At 46.3% G+C, this 23898-nt stretch overlaps 2 protein-coding genes across 8 annotated transcripts in view; one reads left to right on the top strand and one right to left on the bottom strand.

Moving 5' to 3' along the window:
• Positions 1-4304, bottom strand: part of LOC6896886 (band 4.1-like protein 4) — a 60798-nt gene extending 56494 nt beyond the window's left edge. For all 6 annotated transcript variants that reach the window (XM_002137040.3, XM_015183369.2, XM_015183367.2 and 3 more), the window contains exon 1: positions 4014-4304. The gene's annotated coding sequence lies outside the window, so the exon portion shown is untranslated. The remainder of the gene's footprint in view (positions 1-4013) is intronic.
• A 7101-nt stretch (positions 4305-11405) lies between these two features.
• Positions 11406-14032, top strand: pHCl-2 (pH-sensitive chloride channel 2). 2 transcript variants are annotated; one of them, XM_015183011.2, is made up of 3 exons: positions 11406-12034; positions 12418-13388; positions 13451-13796. In XM_015183011.2, the coding sequence occupies exons 1-3, from the start codon at positions 11929-11931 to the stop codon at positions 13646-13648; spliced, it is 1275 nt and encodes a 424-aa protein (XP_015038497.2). In that variant the 5' UTR covers positions 11406-11928; the 3' UTR covers positions 13649-13796. The 2 variants fall into 2 exon arrangements, with proteins under 2 accessions (XP_015038497.2, XP_001357942.3); XM_001357905.4 differs by having other exon boundaries at positions 11408-12034; positions 12418-14032.
• The last annotated feature ends 9866 nt before the right edge of the window (positions 14033-23898 follow it).

Here is a 23898-nt window from a genome sequence, read left to right as displayed (position 1 = left end):
CCGTGCTCATTCGTATTCCACCATACCCATACCCATACCCATTCCCATTCTCTGATGTTGTTTCTCCCCCCATAAAAACTCTATTTCTATGCATCTACCTGCACTGAAAGAACCCCCAATATTCGGCTGTCCAAAGGCGAAGCCTTCTTCCTGGAGGATTGCGTGCCACATGCGCCTGTCCGCGGCCGCGTCCTCGTCCGCTGGCCAGTTTGCTGTTGTCATAAAAGTTGCCACTTTATGACTTACTTATGGAACAAAAAGAAGTGAGGAAAGAGAGGTGAACACACGTTGAAAACTTTACGTTTAAGCCATCTCACCGCGGAAATAGACTTAATGATCAATTAGCTTTTCGAACCGCGTTGCCTGCCGTTAGCTTCCGACTGGAATGAATGCCTTGCCCCCATGCCCATGCCACATGAAGAACTGGGAGCGGTCCCATCGAGGAGGCGACTCAGGAAATCTAATGAGCAACTATGCGTCATTGCAATTAACCCAGAGCTCTAATTGGGGGATGGTTAGAGAGCATAAGGCATAAAGTGTGTATTTTAAGGCCCATTACAGATGGGCTTCCTGTCTGTGCGGGGAAAACAGTAGAAAATTGGAGGAGCAGCACTAGCACCAGCAATAGAAAATCAAACAGTGAGGGACTGAAGTCAAAGTCGAAGTCAAAGATGCAGAAGTTGTCAGAAGTTGCCGTATGATGATTGCGCAAGCGACACATAAGCGGCGTCGATGCCAACTCCCAGAGCTTCTCCAGAGAGACTCCCCAGAGGAAGAGGCAGAGTCTGGAGTCACTGGTAACTGCTTTAATTGGAAATAGTTGCAACTGCAGCAGCGGCCGAGGTAGCCGTGGCAGCTGAGGCATCCACATCAACATCGTCAAGTGTTCTAGTTACGTGGCTGTCGTTTGCTTTCAATCTTTTGGCTCCCCGACTCTACGGGAATTGCATCACGCAAAGGCAGAAGTGAGGCTGCTGCCAACGGGTTTTCGCTTCAATCTTCTATCTGTTGCAACTCCTTTTGGCTACTTTCTAAAGCCAGCAGCAGCAGCAGCAGCAGCATCCACATCTCTTGAGTCACACATTTCCCCCCCACCCCACTTCCCTCTTAGTTTTTCTTTTCTATCTTTTTCTTTTTTTTTTTTGTTTAGCGCCCAGGTAACTGTTCCAATCTCTGCCTCTGCCGCTGTCGCTGCTGCTGCTGCTCTGTTCTGTGTTGCAGTTGGGAAACTGGTGCAACCTCCTTTCCCTCTCCCCTTGCTGGCTGCAGCAAATTTGCAGTTAGTTTTACTGTTGTCCGTCGTCGTTGTCTTTGGGCTTTGATTTTGTTGTGTTTCCTATGTATGACATTACTTGTTCGCCTGTTCGTTCTTTTTTTTTACCTTATTTTCCCCTCATTTTCTTTTGCCTCAAATTGGAAATTAACGTGCAACAACTAGGCTATAGCCTAGCCATGGACGTTGCATGGCCCTTTGTTCTGTAAAGTTTTTACAGAAATTAATTAAGTGCCTCCGACTCTGGTGCGGCAGGGGATTTATAGAGCTAGTTAGGAAAGTTTTCTTGTTGCTAGTTTTGTGTCACATGAGTCCAAATGTCTATAAATTCGCCAAAGCCATCAAATTAGCTCGTAAACTTTATTGTTTTTAGTACATAATATACCCACTATATATAGTATATTCTCTATAGTGTCGCTAATTAAAAAAGCGGATACATTTGGTTGGAACATCCATTTGACGGCAGAGATGACAATCTTTTGGATGGCTTTGGTTGGGCGCACAAATGGGAATCTTTTTGATTTACGATGATGGGAACTGATGATTAGCGATGAAGTATTGAAGTATTCCCCCAAAACATGGTAAGTGCTGCCCCTTTTCCCAGCTACCTCAATCAATGCCCCACTTAAAGCACCGTTTATGACCATCAAAGAGTCATTTACAAACCGAAAACCGAAAACCGAAAGAGTTCTTGTCAAATGTTTAGCCAATTTCCAATGACAATCCACGGGAACAACCCGGTTGACAGCTGCTGTTGCGCCTCGCTGATGGATTGGAGCCCCCGAAGGCGACCGCGACTTGTGGCTGTTGCTGCGATTAGAGGCGGCTGAAAGGCTGATAGGGTTAACTGGATGAGGCCTCTGGCTGCCGGGCTGCCGGTCTGGCTGCCTGCCTTATCAGCAATCTGTCAGTGGTGCCACGAAAGCAGCGACTGTGTGGCACTGCGGAACATCATCATCAGACAGCCCCCATGCCATGCCACGGGGTGGCGGCTGCTTCAAAGACTTGTGCGCGCGACATCTTCCGACTCTGGCTGCGTGGTCGTGGCCGTTTGACGTTGAATCCACAATTTACAAATTACAACTAATTAAAAGTTGATGGAGGCAAATGCGTGAGTGAAATCAAGCGCAGACGATAGCTCCATCATCTCCACCCCTCTCTCTCTCTCTGAGTCTCCGCCATCCGGAGGAGCAAGCGATTCCCTTTTGCACCGATAAGCAAATGAGGAAGTCGCAGACGCAGACGAACGGAGCGACGCGGCGTGGCGCGGCGCGGTGTGGCGCGGCTCCCGTCAGTAAATTCTTTGAAAAATGTTATTTATTTTCAAGTCATTCCGCGCGGCCCTTGTGGCTGTCACTCGTGGGGTACTCGTTGGGATCTGTTCTGGTTATGGTATGGTCTGTCTGCGTCTGGCTCCGTCTATCTGATGGCTATCTATGTGGCATGGGGTCTCTCGGTTGTCCGGCAACATCCGTTGCACAAAATAGTTGTACAGGAAATGTTTTTCTCATCCGAGAGGTGCAAATAAAAAGTTGGCAACCCGATAAAATGTATGACAATGTTGCAGCCCCAGCCACAGCCACAGCCACGGACAGACCCATTTGATACTCATTCGCGAAACATTAGGCCCCGAAAAGAAATGGCAGCCATATCCGAATCTAATAAAAGTATATTGCCGACAAATCTCATTCGAAGATGAAAAGCAAGTAACTTTCCTGAAATCCAAATCAAAGTTCCATGGAAACATTCAAGTTTTTAAACGGAATTCAAATTGTACTTTTCCCCGAACTGATGGACTTTTCGAATGGCAAAAGAAAAATAAATAAATGCGAATAAGGCAAATATTTTCATGGCGATTTGTGTGGGAAAGAACCAAACGACATTACTATGACAACGTCATCATGATGTTGCAACAGCAGCACAAACTTTAAAAGCAACAAGAGAGCATGGTAAATGTATAAGCCGACGCCTGAGATACCCTTGCTCTCCTTTTTCCAGCGTGGCTTAGCAGCAAAGAGTGTGCTTTTACCTGGACTCTGCGTTAGCGATAGATATAGTAATGTTGGGAGATCTGCATACAACAGCCAGAATGAAGCAATTGACTTCTACAGCCAACCCACAGAACTTATCCAGAGGACGCATCTAACCACATCTGAGAGTGGGGTTCCAGTTTCATAATTAAATATTGTCAACATGTACGATGGTGCAACGTTGGGGCTCCTGTTCCTCTTGTTATGATTCAATTCTTGAGCAAACAGTAGACCAGATACGAGCAGGAGCCAGGCCAGAGACCGGACAGAGACAGAGACAGGGACTGCGACAGGGACAGCTGAGAGACTGAGTGCAATTTGATGAGCATCTCTTGTGGCCTGACAACAGGAAGTGCGAAAACTATTAGTGGCACTTATTTATTCATTAGAGGCAGTTAGAGACACCCCAACAGACGGACAGACAGACACACACATACATATACACGGGGACACCACACAGAAATACAGATACCGAGAATGTTAGAGGAGTGGTGGAGCCCTAACTCTAATTATGCAGATCGTTGCAGGTGGATGATGATGGTGGCAGCATCATCAGGATGCAGGCACACGCTCTCCGCACAGAAATTTGCATAATGTTGGGCTCTATTAATACGTACGTACGAACGATATAGGGTTAAATGTCATTGCACTTTGGGTTTCCGTTTCATATTTCATCAACCCAAGAGATACTTGTATCTTTGGCTGCTTACCTGTTTGATATCTTTATGCGGGTATTTCTGTGTTGTTTTTCGTTGGATATATTTGTATTTTATTTGTTGCGGCGGACAGTGCCTCATCCGTTTATCAGCACACACAAATCAAAGCAGATCCCGCACGCACACACAGACACTTCTATCTTGTAGATACTTCGTATGTTGATTGTATGCAAAAAATGATATTTTAAGTGGCGGAGAGCTCTCCTTTGGTTTTATTTAGCGTTGCGCCACATGGGAGCCATTTCCAAGGAATACACACACACACACGCACACAGAACGAGAGCGAGAGCGAGAGCGGGGGGGCTGGGGTTTGGTTTGGGTAGCAATAATAAAAGCGTAAATGCTTATTTATTTGCAAGTCGTTCTCGAAAATGCGCTCTGTTTGGATAATTTATGAAGCCCAAGCACACGACGACAGGCGGCAGCAAAAACAGCCCCCAAATAAAACCCGCGCGGCGAAATTGAACTTCGTTTGCCCCGTATTTCTGTTTGATATATCTTTCCGTTGAATGGTTTTTGTTATGTTTTTTTTTTGAAATAGGAAATAATGAAAGCCTCGTAGCTCGACCGCTATAAAAATCCCCGGTGATTTGTTCGCAAAAGGTTCGTTCTGTTCTCAAAAACACTCTAAATATTTGATTGCACTTTCGATTGTTTTGATTGCTTGTCGATTGTCAAATGGTCAGACGGAGGGTCAGAGTTCAATGGAGCTGTGTGCCTCTGACTGTTGCGACTGCACTGACCGAGACCGATGCGGCAACTGTCGTGTCCGTTGTGTTCAGACCATCAATCACGGCTTCGCCCGAATGCAATAGACCCGATAAAAACCGCTGAGGTTGCAACCGATCAAGCGGCGCGACAAAAACCGACTCCGAAAACCGACACCGACGCCGATACCGAAACCGAAAACCGAAAACCGACTCCACTGTAAGCCGAAACTGTAAACGAAACGAGAAGCCGCGTCGCCGAGTCCAAGTCCCGTTTCTGAATGCCGCTCTAAGCGTGCGTTGGCTCCAACGTTTCAACAGCAACTGCGATGCGGCGCGCTTGGAGCTGCCGCTTCCGTGTAGCAGCCCCATGTGGAGAGTTTTCAAATGCCGGCTGTCTGTGTGGTGGTGTCTCTGATGCTTGAGAATATGTGTGTGGAGAGTTGGAGCGCAACACGGAGCACATGGCACGTGTGGGATGAGGCAAGAGTCGGAGATGTTGATCTCAATGGAAGTTGAAGTTTGAAAAAAAAGAAACAGAGATTGCACTTAGGAATTTGTGGAAGTTGTAGGTAATTTTTAAGGTAAGATGTTTCGAATTATCTGGGAAATATATGCATATTTGACAGCCATAGAACTTTATAGAGAGTTCTAGGACTATCTCGAAAATTCAGGGAAAACATTAAATATTTGAGTCTCTTAAGATTTCTGCCCATATGTTCTATAATTACTAGTATAAGAATTTCCTACGACTATGTTTTCAGGCCAACATTAGAAAGGCAATAAAAATATGAATATATTTTGGGGTAGATTCTTCTTTTAATATATTAAATCCTTACGGCTTTATTTTAGGGCAGTAGAATTCCAGCGCGAAATCGTGGAATGAATGACGCAAATAGAGATTTGGAACAGGAACCTGAATATATCACCATGAATTACATTTGTTTTCTTGAGATCTCTTAGAAAAATCCTAGAAAATATATAGGAATTTCGCTATTATTTAGGGATATTTGCTGCAAATCCAATATAGAAAAATAATAATAAATAAATATTAAAATATACAGATACTCGATTGCAATGGGCTTTGGATGATTTTTAGCTCAATATTTCCCTTCTCTTTCGTCTTATTACGTATTCCATACCTTCATTCCTTTCCCTCCCTTCCTTCACTGTTTCAGCATTCACTTCCTTCTTTATCTACCGCTTCCTTCCCACATGTTACGAAAACGTCGAGCAAAACAAACTGTAAATTGTGGAGACTTGGAGAACATGCGCGCTGAGAGCGTCCCAAGAGAGAGCGCCAGAGAGCAGAAAGCGCGGGAGAGCGAGTGAGAGAGAGAGAGAGCAGCCGGCAAAAGGGGGCTGCTATATTGAATTATAGAAGGGGAGTGGGGTACTACGACTGCGACTACGACTGGGGTTAATTCTTGAGCATCTGTTTTATATCAGGAACGCCGCTGAGGCATTACGGAGCCATAGATACAGATACGGATACAACTACAGAGTAAGCATCTATGGAATGCATTAAGTGCGCTTGTAGCTGTCAATCATCCTAATGCCATGAAACCGACGCGAAATTCCAGACGCCAAGCCATAGAACGATATGATCCTCAATGATCCCCCGCACAAAAACCGATTCAATCGTAACCCACGGACGGAGGAATGTTCATCTGTAATTTTCAAACCGCAAATGTGGTTCTCCCACAAGACACAGAGAGAAAGAAAAAAAACCAACTCCAAAAGTACACAATGGACTATCGATCAGTGGTCATCGACTGTGGACTGCGGACTGTGGAATTTCCACAGAAATATTTATCTACGCTAATTCCCGAGCCTAAACTTGTGTATAAGTGTAATAAAACCGCATCATCTGGCTGAAATTTTCGCTGCTCGCGTGCCAGCATCAGAGTCCCAACAACAACAACACAAAGAATCCCCATCGCCCATCGCCCAGTGCCCATCTTTCGCTGCATTCGCATGAACGCCTTCGAATTTCTCATAGAAAGAAAACTTTGGTCTCTTGAGGTCCAGAGGAGATGGTCTGTGGTCTGTGGCGTTTGGTTTATGGTTTATGCGCCGCCGTTTTTGGTCTATTAAAATGATTGCAGTATTTACGTAGCGCTTTTCTACCATAATTTGTATTTGCTATGATCATCATCATCATCATCATCATCATCATTGGGCATTGGCAGCCTCAGCGCTATCCTCATCCTCCTCTCATCTTTGGGGGATTCGTTTGCATTGAATGCCCCATCCACATCCATGGCTGTGGCAGCTTTGGTTACCACAGACCGGAGTAGAAGTCGGAGCAGAGCCCCCAAGCGTTTGACCCTTCTGTCTATGCTTTTCTATTGTTTATCTGCAACAAGCCAGGCCCATAGCCCAGGCCCATGTCCATGCCCATGCCCAGGCCCATGTCCAAATCCAGGCTTAAGTTACCTCCCTCCGTCGCTCCCCTCTGATGCGTTAATATTTCTAGCCTTTATCGCCCGGCGGCGTATTTACAAATGATTATTGATCGCTTAATACGAATTTTGGTATTGCTTGTGTTTATTTGTGTAGCTTAGAGATACTCGTACTCGTACTTTCCGTTTGGTTGCACATTTATGTTTGTTTTTTTGCATAAATATTTGTCGCTCTGTGATCAATTACAGCTGAAGCTCTTCCCCACTGAAAGCCCCACTCCCAGACGCCAGATAATGTCGTTGGACTCAATTGTGAAAGTTGATTGTTGGAAAACTTTCCGTTTCATATGATGCATGGGAATACGAGTACGAAGACGAAGACGAATACAAATGTGAGTGCATTCAAACAGCAATCCATTCTCATGGCAAATTGCAGAAGAAGATGGATTTCAAGCTTGGGGGACATTGAACCAAGAAAAGGTTGCGTGGCCTTAAACCAGTTTAGCGTGGCACTCTTTTTTGTTGCAACTTCCGTTTAGGTAGAACGCTGGCAATTTTGACAGATTACACGGCAGCGCCACAGCCTTGGGGCAGCCGCAAGCCCCAGGAGGAGAGGGACAGAACCTTAATCAATAGCCCCAATGCAGGCGATGGCCATTGAACCATCATAAATTGGTGGCCCAAAAGCAGATACAGATACCGGCCTTCGCACTGGGCCTGGACCTGGCCCAGAGCCGCACGCCCTGCTGCTTTCAATTACGTGCGCGAGTTGCCAAAAAAAAAAAAAAAAGAACAGAACCAAGCAAATTTATGGCCCGAACCGAACCGAATGCTGGCATTCAAGAATCTGCATTTAAAACACACAAAATCCGCAGACGTTGCCAACGATTAAGCACCGCAAATCAAAAGCAAAAGCCGAAGCCGAGCCCGAGCAAAAGTGCAAAAGGAAACCCCGAAAAAAAACACTGAAATGGAAACCCGCAAATGACAAATGTTGGCACTAAGAGTTTTGCTGGGTGGAAATGCAGCCAGAAAACACACAAAACACAAAAAAAAAAGCCACAAATGGGGAAAAAACAAGCGCAACAACCCGAAGAGCAAACATAAAGTGTTGAATGCTGGCGGAAATCACTTGAAACCGAAAATAAATCAAAGGAAACAATAATGGAGAAGGAGAACCGCAACGGCAGCGGCAGCGGCAACGGCAGCCAGAAACAAAGCAACCAAAATCGAACTCAGAGCGAGAAAAGCGAAAAGAAAAGCGGAAAATAACGCTGGCGGCTTCCGCAGCACACAAGCTTTTCCGCCCACACACACACACAAAAGAACTGATAAAAAGAGAAACGGAAAACTGCAGGAATAATAAAATGAAATGAAATCAGAAATGTTTTCCGAGGAGAAAACAGAACTGAAAGCTGAAACAGTTGTAAATGCTGAAGAGTAATAAACGAGCGAACGGCATCAAATGCCTGACAAACACTCAGACGACGCGACACGGAGGAGATGCCAGGGATGCCGCCAGGACACAGGCCAGGATGTCCTTGCCAGGCCAAGCATGTGATTTATGAGCCATTGTTCAATGTCAACCTGGACGGCGGCCAGCGCCAGCGCCAGCGTCTGGTCCAAGTCTGGCCAGGTTTAATTGGTGTGGCGACCAGAACAGACCAGAACAGAACAGAACGGGACACAAATTACGATTACTCACTCTTTACTTAAAGCTGATAAAGCAATGCTCGACACGGGGATACCCAGCTGCAGATTTTGGGCAATAAAACAGAGCGTTCTGATAGGCACATACCTGGAAGTCTGCGGAAAAGCCATGCCCATAAAATACTTTACAATAGCGATTAAAAAAGTCAGGAGAACTGATTCGTATGGTTATGATTGTTAAACAAAAGATAGGAATGCCATAAAGTTAATACAATACCAAGAACAACAGTTGGAGATCAATTGAATAAATATTAGTTCACTGCTAAGCCACACTGGGAAAGAGCACTCGAGGGGGCAGAATAAATCAAGGCAAATGGCTTTCATATTGCTGATTTTTGATCCTCAGGCAGGATTCTTAAGGACTCCAAAGACTCAACAATAAACGAAGAAAATCGAACCCTTTCAGCAGCTATCACAATGCTATCCCCTTCAAACCCATCAGATTACAGGTCATAATTAGAAAACACTCCTCAGGGCTTAATCTTCGGTCCCCCGGGGGCTGAACGCTCGATTGCCATTTAAAGGATTATAATTTCAGCATTTGCCCAAAAACTAAAAACTTTAGAACCCCCAAACTTTGCAGACAGTTTTTGTGCCATTTAAACTCCGTTTCCAGCGGACGGAGACGGAGCAGCAGGAGGCCTGCGGCTGGAGGGAGCGGGAACTCCGTTTAGTTTTTATTTCACCGTGCCGCATTTGAATTCAAATGTGCTCTTAAATCGGCTTAGTTTTGCGAGCAGCTTTTATGTTCCAGGCGGCTTAAATTAATGCGCCAGCACGGACTCCCAGGCGGGCGAAACAAAAGCGCACAGAAAGCCCATCACAAAAAAAAACAAAAAAACTTATATATGAAAGAAAAGAAAGGAAAGCAAAACATCGCGCAGGTCGGGCGCCATGGACTGAGGTCTGAGATTACAGACAGAGAAAGGTGATTAAATAGTGGAACGGATTTCAGCGGTTTTATGGCTTAGTTTATGCATGGCAGTGATTGAATTTAATTGATTTGAAGTTTCCCAGCCACTGCGCTACTGTTACGGCTACCCAATGCTACTGTTACTCTCCTCTACTGACGTTGACAGTCATTCACGTTTGGATTCATAATCTAATCAACGCCACTTTCACGCCCACTTTGGGTGAAATCGCCGCAGAGTGCTGTGGAATGAGCTTGTAAACATTTCAATTTGCAATGTTGAGGCGTGTGGACGAATACCCTTACTCGATGGGAGGGAATATCAAGAATATGATGAGTACAATCATTCGATTTATATGGCACATTTATTGGATTGGCCTGGCGCTAGATACCTCGTAGCTGTAGCGTAGAAGAGCCGTTGATGCCCTCTCTTTGAGTACTGCTAAACTACTCTGTAAGAGAGAGAGAGAGAGAGTGCACAGAGAGACCACAGACATATTTCTCTTCATTCTAGCTATAATAATGCTGGGATTCCAATAAGACTCTGAACGAAAGATGTTGGAATACTGAAATCAAGGGTATCTTCTTCTATAGATGGTAAATCGAGTCTCTAGATTATATAAACAGATCTATATAAACATCAAAAGATGCACGTACCCCATACGTATTTCTTATCAGAGTCACTTTGCGTTGGAAAAATTAATAATTGGCACTCTAATTTCTGATTCGTTTCGATAAACAGGTAAACACTTGATATAGTCATCTATTTAGGACCTATGTACATACATCCTCTATTTTTATACTCGCATAAAACTCCACCCCATTTCTGGTTAAAATTGTTTGATTTTTAGTTATCTACGACGCACTGGTACGTGCCACGTGCCACATGAGGGATGGATGTGCCAGGGGCAGCTGAGGCCTGACGAAAGAGAGAATCTAAAAGTGCATTAGAGGAGTGGCGGAGGGGGGGTGGAGCCCTAATGGTGCTGCGGAGAGTGGAGTGATGTAAGAGTGGATGCAACAGCAGCAATAGCAGCGATGCGTAATGTACTTCGTCGTAGTTTTTCCCTGTGTCTGTGTGTTGTAGCCATAAATTTTTATGGGTATCATGAACCAAACAGCGGGTGGCGGTTGTTGTTCTTGGTAAAAGTGGGCGGGGAAACGGTTGATTAAAGTGCTGATGAGGGGGCGGGCCAACACAGACAATGTGGAGGTGGAGCAGGGCTGGGCAGGGCAGGGAGTGAAGCACCACGACGCCCCTGATGTAGACTTCAATTCCTAAAGATGCTGCACAGATGAGACATAAGATTCCTCAGTTGGTAACAAATCAAAGAAAGATTAAGCCGTTTGTCGGGTGGGGGTTTTGTCAAGTGGTCCCGTCATCAACTCATTTACTTCCTCTAGTCCCATGATCAAATACCCATCGACCCATCGAAATTGCAGAAATGCGAGTATTTATGGCCAAAAATAAACCATCATCGAGCCACCACCTCTGACAACAGGTCATCATCAATTATGCGATTGCAAAAAAAGTTAAGAGTCCGAAATGAACTGAAGTGCGACAGCTTATATCTTTTGGTATATAAATAAAACAAAAGGTGCCTCTGCACTCATCCTCTGTCGGCGTGAATGAGGCGTCGGACAGGTCGCTAGTCGCTAGTCGGCAGTCGGCGGTCGGCGGTCGGTGGCGTTGGCCACTTAATCAAAAAGTCAGAGACATGAGCAAACATTTCGCTCTTTCTCTCTCTCTAGTGATAACAGCAATTAGCGGCATTACATAGCAGGTGAGGGAAAAGCCCTCGTCTCTATGAGGCACTCTCCACTCGGCTGAGAGCCGTACTTAGAAGCGATTTACTCATGTGTTCGCTTTTGGCCAGAAACAGATAACAGAAGAGACGCCAACACCGCGCTCCCCGGAACAATAATTGCCTGAACAAGCTGTCATGAGTGGCAAATGAATTAAAAGCCCCCACCAATTAAAATAAATAAGTTAGTAATAGATATTACGCAGAACGAACAGGGGACCCGAACCGCACGGCACCGCGAATCCATCCGAAAGAATAGTCCAACGAGAAAAGGCCAAGCGGCTGGCCGCGAATACGCAGCGGGCAAAAAAAAAGAAAAAGAAAATCTAATTAATTTCTCGTGATAAAAGAAAAAAGAGTTCTGTGCTAAATATGACTCAGAGAGAAGTGGATATTCTCGTGTCACTGGGTCTGATCTGTTGGCTGAGATTAGCGACAGCAAGCGCATTGGATCTAAGCCATCTGCAGATGAATTTGGGTAGGTCGGATGGTCCTTTATGAGTCCTTTGGACTCAAAGGATATTATGCAATTGGTGGACAGGGATTTCCATTAATCGAATACAATTATTGATGGAGCTTTTCATAAAATTGAAAGATTTTATCCTTATTTATGCTTATTGATTAAATTCGAAAATAGTATTTCCGTTCTCCAATTTTTTTCAGAACACTCAAGATAATTTGTTATCCATTTGTTATGGTTCTATAAAATAATTTCACAAGAGCTTTTATCTACTAGTTCTACGAGGTTGACCTTAGAACCTATACAATTTCATAATTTTGCTTGTTGATTGCTTCGCTAACTGATGTGAAATTTCTATATTTTCCTTATATAATGTTCTTTTTCCCTGTTTATCCCTACAGCTGGCAATGGTTCCATTATGCTGGCTTCGTCTTCTAACCCAGACGCTTACAACATCACAGTCAACCTCACGGAGTCCCCATCTTTAAGCACTTGTCCCTCGTTGTCCAATGCCGATTCGCTGACCCAAACGGAGCTAATCGCTCGCCTGACCGACAGTTGTCGCTACGATCGCCTGGAACCACCCACCACCCTTTCGGATAGCGGGGATTCAGATCCCGTGGATGTGTACGCGCGATTCTACATATATGTGCTGAAGAACCTGGACTCGAGCGACCTGCAGTTCATGGTGCAGGGACTGCTGCAGTTCCGCTACGTGGATCCTCGATTGGCATTCACCACCTATGCGCCCAGTCGGAAACAGCCCGTGATGGGGCAGGCGATTCTCAGGCAGTCGCTGTGGGTGCCGCACATCTTTCTGGCGAACGAGCAGAGCTCCACTGTGCTGGGTACCAACGAGAAGGATATGCTGACGACCATTTATCCCGATGGGACTGTGCTCATTTCGACGCGGATCCAGGCGACGCTCTACTGTTGGATGAACTTCCAGAAGTTCCCATTCGATGAGCAGAAGTGCACCACCATCCTGGAGAGCTGGATGTACAACACCTCGGTGCTGCAGCTCCACTGGGAGGTTACGAATCCCGTCAGCTTCGACAGTCAGCTGCAGCTGACGGAATACAATCTTATCGGATCGCTGTATAATGAGTCCATCGTAGTCTCAGACGAGATTTCCATGTCCCACGGTGCATTGGAGGGAAACTACAGCACCCTGAGCTTCACGGTGCTGCTGACCCGAGAGGTGGGCTACTACGTGATTGACTACTTCCTGCCCTCGATCATGATTGTGACCATCTCGTGGGTGACCTTCTGGCTGCAGGCCGATCAGACACCGGCACGCACCACCCTCGGTTGCACCACCCTGCTGTCGTTCATCACACTCTCGCTGTCGCAGGAGAACAACCTGTCGAAGGTTAGCTATGTCACAATGTCGGAGGTGTGGTTCTTGGTCTGCACCATCTTCATCTTTGGCAGCCTCGTCGAGTTCGCCTTCGTCAACACCATCTGGCGGCGCAACAACAACCTGGAGCTGAAGAAACGCACCACCAAATACATTGTCAAGTCGACATTTGTCCCAAATCTGAAGCGCAACCGCCGGGGCTACAATCGCAGCCAAAGCACCACCAGCATGGACAAGGGCTGTGGTGCGAACAACACCGTCATCACCATTGAAACCCCCATCATCATCGGCAATGGCGGTCTCAGTCGCGAGAACTCCTCCGTAAGTCTTGCGGAATCGGAAATGGGCTCTGCCTCGACGGCAAATCTGACCGATTCGGAAAAGGAGAAGCCTGCCCAGACATTCGCCACCATGACACCCAAGGAGGTATCCCTGTGGATAGATCGCAAGATGCGTTTCGTCTTTCCACTGGCATTCATATTGTTCAATGCCCTGTTCTGGACTTTGGTCTACTGCCTGTAGGTTTTACATAGGAAGAGGAGCAAAACTGTGATCCATCCATCCATCCTCATTATGAAATAGAATTCTTGTTTAAGTCCAGTGTAAGGTAGTCTGTATTTTCTTCTAATAAATTATATATATTTTGATAGTCCAAATAGCATTTCCTTCCTGGGCGACTCAACACCTCCACCAAACTTAAGCCTCACGCACGCACAAAACTGATAAATTTGTGTCTATTAAGGGGCAGCACATAAAAATAGGAGTTGGGCCATCAGACAGAAGGAGTCTCTGAAGGAGGACTGCCCCACGATATTTGTATCAATGAAAAAATCATAATGCCAGCACGCCCCAGCCGCAGCTCCCAGTTGCTGGAGCGTTTTCCCTGCTCAATTTTTAATTAATTGCCCATGATGATGGGACTGTTGAAAACTCTTGACTCCGTTGCTTCTGGTGTCTGTCTACGTCTACTGGGAGATGGGGAAGGACGGAGCTGGTTCTGCTTCTCGGGGATTGTTCTGTTCTGTGGACTCCGGTCTTGTCTTGATAAATTAACAGCACATGCAACACTTAAATTGATTTTAAATTGCCTTATAAATGAACTTCAATTCGCTGGGCCATAAACAATGTGGAAAAAGTTGGGCATTTTATTGCGATCGATCGCTAGCTAGATGCCAAATAATTTCGCTTTGGCCAGTGAGAAGAGGAATTAATTTCAAGTGTCCATAACTCAGATCGATTCGATGCTGGGGCAGACAGCCCTGCCAGCCCAGTTTCTTCCAGATCACCGCATTATTATGCAAAGCCAATATCTGGCCATCAATCTCAGTCGCCAGAGCCACAGCCACAGTAACTCTCAAACTGTTGCCCGAACTCGTTTTGCCTCCTGTCTGGGTCTGTTCGCCTGCCTTCCACTTTCGGCCGCGAGGTGTACATAATGAGATGTAATCTGTCAAAATTAAGTGTATCGCTGGACCACAGTCTGTCCAGGACAGAGACAGACCAGACCACTCACCGCCTGGCCACAGCCACCGCGTGCTCCGCCTTTATCCCTTTCTGAGGAGGCCAGTTTCATGAATTCGTTTCGTTTCGCTGGTGGATGCAACTTTTTGAGGCTCAACAAGTTTATTGAACCCCTACAGACCCTGGGGCGAGGGCTGCTCGTGGTGTTCCAGGTACCGGATATTCCCATGTCAAACGATAAGCCTCAACATATGATAGATGCCCCCAACAGCTGTTTGCTGTGTTCTTATCAAATGGCACCCGTTTATGGGCCTAAAAAACCCAAATACTTACTCGTACGAATGAACTCCCAGAAAAGAAACAGAACTCAAACTCCCCCAAGAATACTTTTCTTTATCGATTGCTAGGCTGGCAGTCAATAATAGGTCAGACTGGTAGCAAAACCCTTCACCAGAGTTCATTTACACGCCGCTTATTTGTTTAGCTTAACTTCCGATTCCCCAGACCTGAGACTGAGACTGAGCCTGAGACTAAAACCCGGAGGAGGTCTGAAACCCAGAGACTGGAACTGCGCCTGAGAGACCCAGAAGGGAATTGTGAGAATCGCCTGGGCCTCCTCATCGTAAATGAGCTGCATAATAAGCAAGTGCTTCAATTCGTTTGTTTCCCCAGTTTTTTCTCTTGTTGTTTTTGTTTTTTTTGCACATGAGAATTACAGACATTTTCATTTATTATTATGTGGTCCGGCCAGCCCCGTCGGACTGTGTGCTCTGTGTAATTTGCAGTCACTTGCGACCGCTGGGGGGCTTAGGCTGGTGCTGGGGCTGGGTCTCCCATCTCTAAACCAAGGAAATAATGCCACCGACTACTCCAACTTCAACCGCAGGCGAGCAGAAATTATATATAAATGGGTAAATTAATAAACAACTGAACGGAATGGAATGGAACAAAAGAACCAACACGAAAGTCGGACTCGGACTCGAAAGTAATGCTAGACTTTGGGCTTAGGTTTGTAACTTGCCTTGGCTAAATGTGGTGGAGGAGTGGGTGTTGACTAAAAACATAAGAGATGTATGCTCTATTGATAGTATAGTGATATTCTTCTCAATGCCAATGAAAATATAGTGTAATCTTAAGCTACTCTGTACATCCGTTCATCCCAAACTATCTCCAACAAGTACAACTAGATACTTTCCCCAAAAGACAAATGTATCCCAATCTTGCTTACAAATAAACAACAAATATCCCATTTATCTTGTGCGCCCAAGAGATCTTCTTGGCAGCAGCTCTGATCGGAGGAGGGCATTGTATAGTCGGGGGTGCCCAGCTATCCCCGGAGTTAAATACTCATTGCATTAGTGGGTTTATTTTTAGATGGTGGGAAAAATTCTATTTCAAGCCGAGCGCTCAACTTACTCGCAGATTGCCTATCTAAACAGAACAACAGGCGAAGCCAGCGCCCGGCCGGAGGGACAAGGGGAGCAATGTTTATTGCTGTTAGTTTTGGTTTTGGTTAGCCAATTTTTGTGGTGTGTTTGAAGCCTGTCTCTGGGTCTGATTCTGGGCCTGGGTCTGGGTTTGGTTCGCTTGGCTTTGCTTTGCTTTGCTTTGGTGTGGTTGAGTTCCATTTCCAGTCCAGTCACGCTCTGTGGGCGCTGGTTCAGAAGTCAAGTACGAGCCATTGCCGTCCGCGCTTGGACAAGGCGTGCGAATGAGCTCAAGACATGGACTTGGAGGTGGACAGCGGGACCAGCGGTGGTTCGGGGCAGCAATCGATTTTATGACTAATAGATGCCTTAAATAACTGGCCAATACTGGCTAATTTGGCCGTAGCCGTGTGCAAATTTAATGCACATCATGGCGGAGGCATTAGCATAAGCGCTCGCCCAGCAGATTAAGTTGCCAGCCGGCTGGCTGCGCACCAAACCGCATGGCTAATGAGAATGCTACGACGTCGTGCCCACGTCCACATCCAGCGCCACAGCTCCAGCTCCAGCTCCAGCTCCTGCTCCAACTCCAACTACAACTCCAAGCCCGGCTGCAGCCGGAGAGCCAGAGAGAGATCCAGCTTCAGGCCCACATCCATGATGGGGTAGGTCCCGGTTTAAGGTATTTATGTACATGCTGCATGCCACAGCCTATTAACAAATTGCAAACAAAACTTGCGACCGCACAGTAGCCGCCCAGTTTGGGTGGACCACTCGGTGGACCAGCAGTCGGGGAGTGGGCGTGCATACTAAATTATGGTGCTAATAAGGAGATGCCCTTACAGCTAATTTAATGGAATGCAAACGCAATGCGTTGATGCACTTGCAGTGCTGGTGTCGGTGCCGTGCCCCGCTCTTCCGATTCCATCGCCTGGAAACTGCCTTGACCCATCCATGATCTTTCGCGGGCCTGCTATGACGATGGCGCCGAGCGATTAGGTGCATGCAACCGCCACTAGCAACAACAACAACAGCAACAACTGGTGGACCGGTGGCGCCTTATACACCGCAGAGATTTGAATCATTCACTTTACTTAAGCCTTGGAATCGCCTGAAGCCAGAAACGTTTTGCACGTTTTTCCAATGAAGCTGCAAAACTTGGGCGCCCCCCTTGCGGTCATAATTAATGAAAATTGCCACAACACACTTGAAGAAAAATGTGAGTAAGTATCCACATAAGCCCAAGCCACTTTCGTTCCGTCCCGTCTTTCATAATATTTGCATATCCTCCTTCTGGTAAGCCACTCTTCACATTTGCATATCCTCCTTCTTGTAACCCATACCCATTCGCTGTGGATTATTTCTCGCAGTACAATGTGCAACTGGTTTATGGCCAATACCACGCCCTAGGGCTGCAACGATCGATGGCTTGGCTGGCCATTTAATTTGGCAAATACTTTTTGCAGGTAGCCATGTGACGACCCTCTCCCTGCGAGTACTCGTATATGGCTGTAGACATGGCTCTAGGGCAGCGGTTATTAATTAGTATCTGCTTATCGCTGGCGCACTCGACTTGTACATTTGTCATAGATATGTGGTGCCCCGAACAAAGGTGCTCTGTCCACAGTGCGCGGAAGGTATCTCTGTGTCTCTCTGTGTGTTCATATATATGGCGGGGGTGTGGCCGGGTTTCACTGCGGCGACTACGACGTCAACGTGGCCCGATCTTATCGAAATGTGTTCGGTCGCTGTGTGACATTATCTGGGACTGGAACTGAGTCGCCAGTTTGTGGCTGGAGCTGGATGATATGCTGGCGCTCATCCGTAATTTATGGCCAACTGCCGGTCCAGGTCTTTGAGCATCTCCAAAATGTTTTCGACCGGCTCTTTAGCCATTCTAATTTGAGGCCGTGTCATGGCTGCCACAATGGCAATGCCACAAATTGATTCAATTTAGTTTGGTTTTAATTAAACACGATATCGATACTGTAGAAGCACAACACGAGGTGGCCCCTGAAGTTGGCGCCACCAAAGTTGCTCCACAAGCCAACAGCCAACAGCCACCACCGGCATCGGTATCGGCATCGGTGCAATGTCAGATGATAATCAAGTACAGCATCAACCTGCTGCGGTTATCGCGCCAAGTGTGCACCAAGCAGCATCCGCGACACACAAGTAGACACAGACCTAGATCCAGACTCTGAATTGGAGGCAGGCGAGGAAATCATTTACAGGTCTTTTGGGGTGATGAGAAGGATCTCACTATGGATTGCTAAGACCATTGAATGCTTTAAAATTTAAAAAATTAAATCCCTTCCTCCTGTGGAAAGTGCAATAACTTTTGACTGCTTAAAACATGATTAGATTTTTCTACCATTGAGTGTATCTTTCAGATACTTTCTTATTCTACTGTCAGCCCATTGGTGAATGATTCAGAGTCTTTGGCAAGTCCCGTCTCTCGTCTGATAATGCATCTGCTTCAGCTGCTCTGAAGCGAAATTTTTGGGCTTCTATCGAGGCATGATGCAAGAAAAAACTTTTGCAGCATGCAACTTGGCGACTTGGCCATTACTTCCAGCAAAGAAAACACATACACGTGCACTCGCAAAAGTTAAGTACGCGGGCCAAAAAAGCAACATGGAAAAAAATTAGTTAAAAGATAAACGTGGCACGCCAGAAGCGCGCAGCGCAGACAAAGCCAAAGAGCAGGGCCCTGGCCAAGTGCAAGGACGGGATTGGGAATGGCTCCTCGAGTGCTAGTGGGAGTGGAGTCTGTCGTGCTGGCTTTAGCTTTGTCTTGATTATGGGGGTACCATAGCAGCAGCAGCAGCAGCAGCGGCAGAAGCGGCAGCAGCAGCCAAATAAGATACTTGCGGCATAGCGCTGACTGTATATACATTCTAGGCAGCTTTGTTGTAGCATCTTGTTAGCTGATGCCGTAGCTGGAACTGGAGATGAGAGTCTCAGCTAGTCTCTGTGTCGCCCCAATGGCATCGCCACATCTCATGTTGCACAATGGCTGGAGCAGCCAAGGGGGCAAAATAATTGCTTAAAAGGCGCATTTTAAATATGGCCAAATAGCAAAGCGAACACACACACATTTCTGTAGAAGCTAATTAAATACAAACACGTGCCCACATAACTCAAACCGAAGCATGGATTCCATTCCCCTCATAGCCGTAGTCGTACTCCTCCTGGTACTATTTTCCATCATAAATACATTTGGTGGCATCTTTTTCTTTTTTGGGGCAGGGCCGACACAAAGGCGGCGCTTTGTCCGGAGCAAGGCGAAAATGTTTTGTGTCGTCTTGCCGTTTTTAATTAAATTCATAAATCAGCACAGCACCAACATGAAGCAATGTCGAGGCGCAAACGAAAACGAGGACAAGCCTCAGAAGAACAACTATAGACCGAGTGCACGAGTGTATCTGCGAGCTGAGCTAACCTTGCAAATAAGTAATTTCTGTGGAAAAAAGAATCCCAAGCACCACTCTGGAAATTGTCAGCCAGCCATCAGCATCATCGTCATCGTCATCATCTGCAGCCTCATCCATTGGCTTTGACCAGATGCTGCTGCTGCTGCTGCTGCCTCTACCGTCGTCAGCGGAAGCTCTTGAAATGCGAGAGGACGCGCTCATAATTTGTCTTAATTGAATGCCCCGCGGTGGCAGGGTATGGGTGCCCCCGACTGACAAGACTTTGTCTGCCGCTTCTCCAGATGAATGTCAATAGCAGCAAAATATTTGCCTTTCATTGTTCATGCAAATGCAAATGCAAACGTAGACAAGAGCTCAGAGTCGCCGTAGACGTCGACGTCGGCTTTGGCGTCTTCAACTTTTCACTTCATAATGGAAAGTTGCGAAAATATTTTGATTAGTTTGTGTCTTCATCCTGGCAAACTCCCGTCATTCAGTCAGTCTCTCAGTTAGAGTCCTGGGCGCTTGCTGCTAAAATAATTAGTCTGCTGAGAGCATTGTTTGTTTGCACTTGGGCCGAATCGAAACTTTTTTGTCTACGAGCGCGCACTTTTTGGTTTTTGTTTGAATTTCATGGAGTCGGCGGCGGCAGCCATATTCCCATATTCCCCTGTTTGCCCTTGGGCTTTCCAGTAATATTTAAGACCCCCTGCCCCTGCCTGCCATTTAAATGTATCTCAGCCAAATCTCATTTGAATTGAGACCAACCGCAGAGCCAGTTTCATATCCGTCCTCATCTCTGAATCTCTGAATACGAGTGTATATATATGTATATGTAGAATAAATGGCCAAAAGCCGTAGAAAAACAGCAAACCGGAGAGCCGGAATACACATCCACAATGAGACCATGGAGACGCATTAGAACGCGTGAAGCACGTGGCATGTGGCACGTGTTAGGTGGTAAATTCCCCAATTCCTGTTCAAGTTGTTAATGGCAACAGTTGTCAAGAATTTTTGGGCAGATACGGGAGTATACGGGAGCATAAATAAATCCAGACAAAAGCACAATAAATTTCTCTCAAATGAAGAGAGGCATGAAACGGGGGCAAGTGGGGGTATCTTGTATCTTTGCACCTTATCTGCTGACAGCCCCTGGAAGTACTACTCGCACGAGTAGTATTCCCAGCAAATCAAGCAAACTAAGTGGTGCTTATACGAGTGTCTATGAAGTGCATGTGCATGTGTGTGTGTGTGTACACATACATATGTGGGAGACTGTACGGTAGAGCTCTGGCATTTCTTTGGTTGCATTCACAAGCTGCATTTCAATTCAAGCGGAAGTCAAGTGCTGCCCAAGTGGGTGGTTGTGGCGGTGGTGTGTGAGCTCTTCCGAAAGAGTTTCCATTGAGCCCCGAGAATGAGCGTGTAATGAGGCACAGAGCCAGAGACAGAGCTGTGAAACTGTGCTAAATAATTTCATTAGAACGAGCGCACAAAAGTCAGTGCGAAACTAGAGCAAGCGCCGCGCCGTGTCATTAATGATGCTGCCTCCGCTCCAAAACGAATTAAGTGGAACGATGCGACGGCGACGCCTTCTAATCACGGCACAAAGCTTTAAAATTAATCATGCGACTGGTTGCACCGTTGCAACATTTGTTTAATGGAGCCCAGAGTCGAGAAGACATTTATTTCGGCTAACTGAAATTGAAATGCCACTCGCGCTGCGAGGCGTGCCACTTGTGTCTCCAAAGTTCGCCTCAAGTGATGAACTTCAAAGAGTCGGAAAGGCAGGACCTACATCTATGACATATTCGACTTCCATATGCTCTGTTAGAAATTCGATTTTGAATGAATAAAATCAATGAATAATAAATGACACGAGTATATCCAAAGTCTGTATACATATAAATTTAGAAATTTAGATTACCGATAGTTCAAATTGTGACTGGGGCATTTAATGATCGATGGCAAACCATATAGTACGAGTATTCTAGGAATTTCTATAATGTTCCCCTTCTCAAAGATAAGATAAGAAAGATAGCTGACTTATTCCAGCAGATTCACGATCGCATTTTCCTACCCCCTATGCCCGCCCCCCCACAAAAGTCCAAGAGTTCTCCGCACATGTCTGACGGCAAAGGCAAAGGCGAAACTGTCTCTCTTTTGAGGCAGAGTTTGTCTTACACTTGTCCTGTCTGCCACTGCCTCTGCCACTGCCACAGTGCAAGTTGTCGCCAAAGTTTTTCAATAAGCCTGCACTTCTTCTTTTATTTGTTTGCGGCTGAAAAGTTTCTGCAGGTCTGGTCTCTGGGTGGAGAACCTTTTAAGTTAATAAGGGAAACAGGAAAATGCGATGCGTTTGGGCGGGGCTTGGGCTAGGCCATGTCCCCTGTCATTAGCGTAAACATGGGGCAGAATTAAATGCACAAATAAATATGACCGGTGTCCAGGCAGTCAGCCAACGAGCCATCTATCAGACAGTCCATCAATCACGGGTGAAATACAACAGCTGCTTAGCCGGGTGACAAGAATTTGATGGCCAATTGTTTATGGCGAATGTGTCAATGGCCCCCTCGCCGACGGCGTGGCGTTGTCGATGGCGAGTTTATCAATCAGGCGGCTCGGTGCGATGCAATGCCCTGCCAATCGAATTCAATTTCAATTCTGCTGCAGATTGCAATCGAAGCCATAAAAGCTGCATCAACAGGAGAGGCATCAGCAGCAGCAACGACAGGCGGAGGAGGAGGAGATGTGGATACATCCACACGTAACTGCAATTTGGTAGCTCGCCCCAGGGGCTCAATATTAATGAGTGGCAGCATGCAAACCAAAACCAAGAGCAAGACCCGGCCGTATCCAAGAGCAAGACCAAGCAAGACTTAAGGCAAGACATGGGGACTGTTTCTGTTTTGGCCCTGGTCGGACTCCTCGACTCGACTCGGCTCGTTTGCCCGTTGGTACGTAGCACGGAAGCCGTTTCAGTTTCAGTTGCAGCGAGCGACTCCACGCTCCCTCTGCAACTCCTAATGACTGCTATTACATTTATCGTCTCGGCCATTACAATAAAATAAGCAAGAATTTAGCAATTATCCAATTTGAAAGTAACAACAAATCAGCGTGCAAACGTGCCACAAATGACAACAGAGCCACTCTTGCCACTCTGCCACTCTTTTTTGCCCTGCTCTCGTTTTGTCGTCGTCGTTGATATTGTTTTGTTGGCACTCTTTGGGGCGATATGGTTATTGGCAACAGTAACAGCAGCATCGGCAGCGGCAGCGGCAGGATTGTTAACTGGGTCAGTTACACTCCCCGCCAGAGAACAGAGCACAGAGCACACAAAAGGCATATCAAATGCTGTTACGTGTCCAACGACAGCATGCAGATACAAAGCTCTTCCCAACAGTGATGCAGATACAGATGCAGATACAGCTAGAGAGGCAGAGACAGAGGCAGCGCCAGACAGCCCGGCTATTGCATCCTTTAGAGCATTTCAATTTCCACACTCCTGACACTTATCACGAATTGCGTACATAGGTTTTTTGCTCTCACTGTTCCCGCTGTTGTTGTAGCTGTAGTTGTTGTTGTCGTCGTTGGTGTGTGGCAGCTGCATCGAGTTGATGAAACGAATTCTTGCCGCTGTTTGCTTTGAGCCTTTGAGTGGAGCTCTTGCCATATCCTGGCCATATTCCAGATGTATCCAGATGTATCCACGTGTGTCCTCCGGTGTCCGGCACGGGTGTCCCTTTGTGTTTGTACAATGCCAGCATGACCGGTCTGTGGCCCTCTCACTGAGAGGCAGTCTGCACTGCCAATATTTCATTATGATTGCTGACACTTAAAGCCACATCAATGCTCCTGACTGGCTTTGCTCTGCAGCCATTGAGATCCTTTGTCTCTCACTCAACGACTGGCTCAAAACTCAATTTATTTGCTTTAGCTGATGGCAACAGAGCTCCACCCTCCACCAGACCATCTCTACCACTCACATAGGAATACTTTGTTGTGGGCTTACGGCCTGGCCTAAAACAATTAATTTACCTTTTGTGTTGGAAAAAAGACCAGCTTCCTGAAAAGTGCTGATTGATGGCGAGGGCTGTGAGGAAGGTGGGCTGCATAAATCAAAATTGAGTTAGGAAAAACTTGTACGTACAGAGAAAACTCATCAGAATATACCATAACTCCTTTGAAATGACTATAGATACTAGAAGTATTTCAAAT

Source organism: Drosophila pseudoobscura, chromosome 2 (assembly GCF_009870125.1).
Source record: "Drosophila pseudoobscura strain MV-25-SWS-2005 chromosome 2, UCI_Dpse_MV25, whole genome shotgun sequence".
Taxonomy (NCBI): Eukaryota; Metazoa; Arthropoda; class Insecta; order Diptera; family Drosophilidae; genus Drosophila; species Drosophila pseudoobscura.
The sequence above is the reverse complement of the archived record's forward strand: the minus strand, read 5'-3'. Positions and strand labels throughout refer to the sequence as shown.

Coding starts and splice junctions, on each gene's coding strand:
- pHCl-2 (XM_001357905.4), top strand. CDS start 11,929: ATGACTCAGAGAGAAGTGGATATTCTCGTGTCACTGGGTCTGATCTGT. Junction 12,035..12,417: donor CCATCTGCAGATGAATTTGG/GTAGGTCGGATG, acceptor TTATCCCTACAG/CTGGCAATGGTTCCATTATG.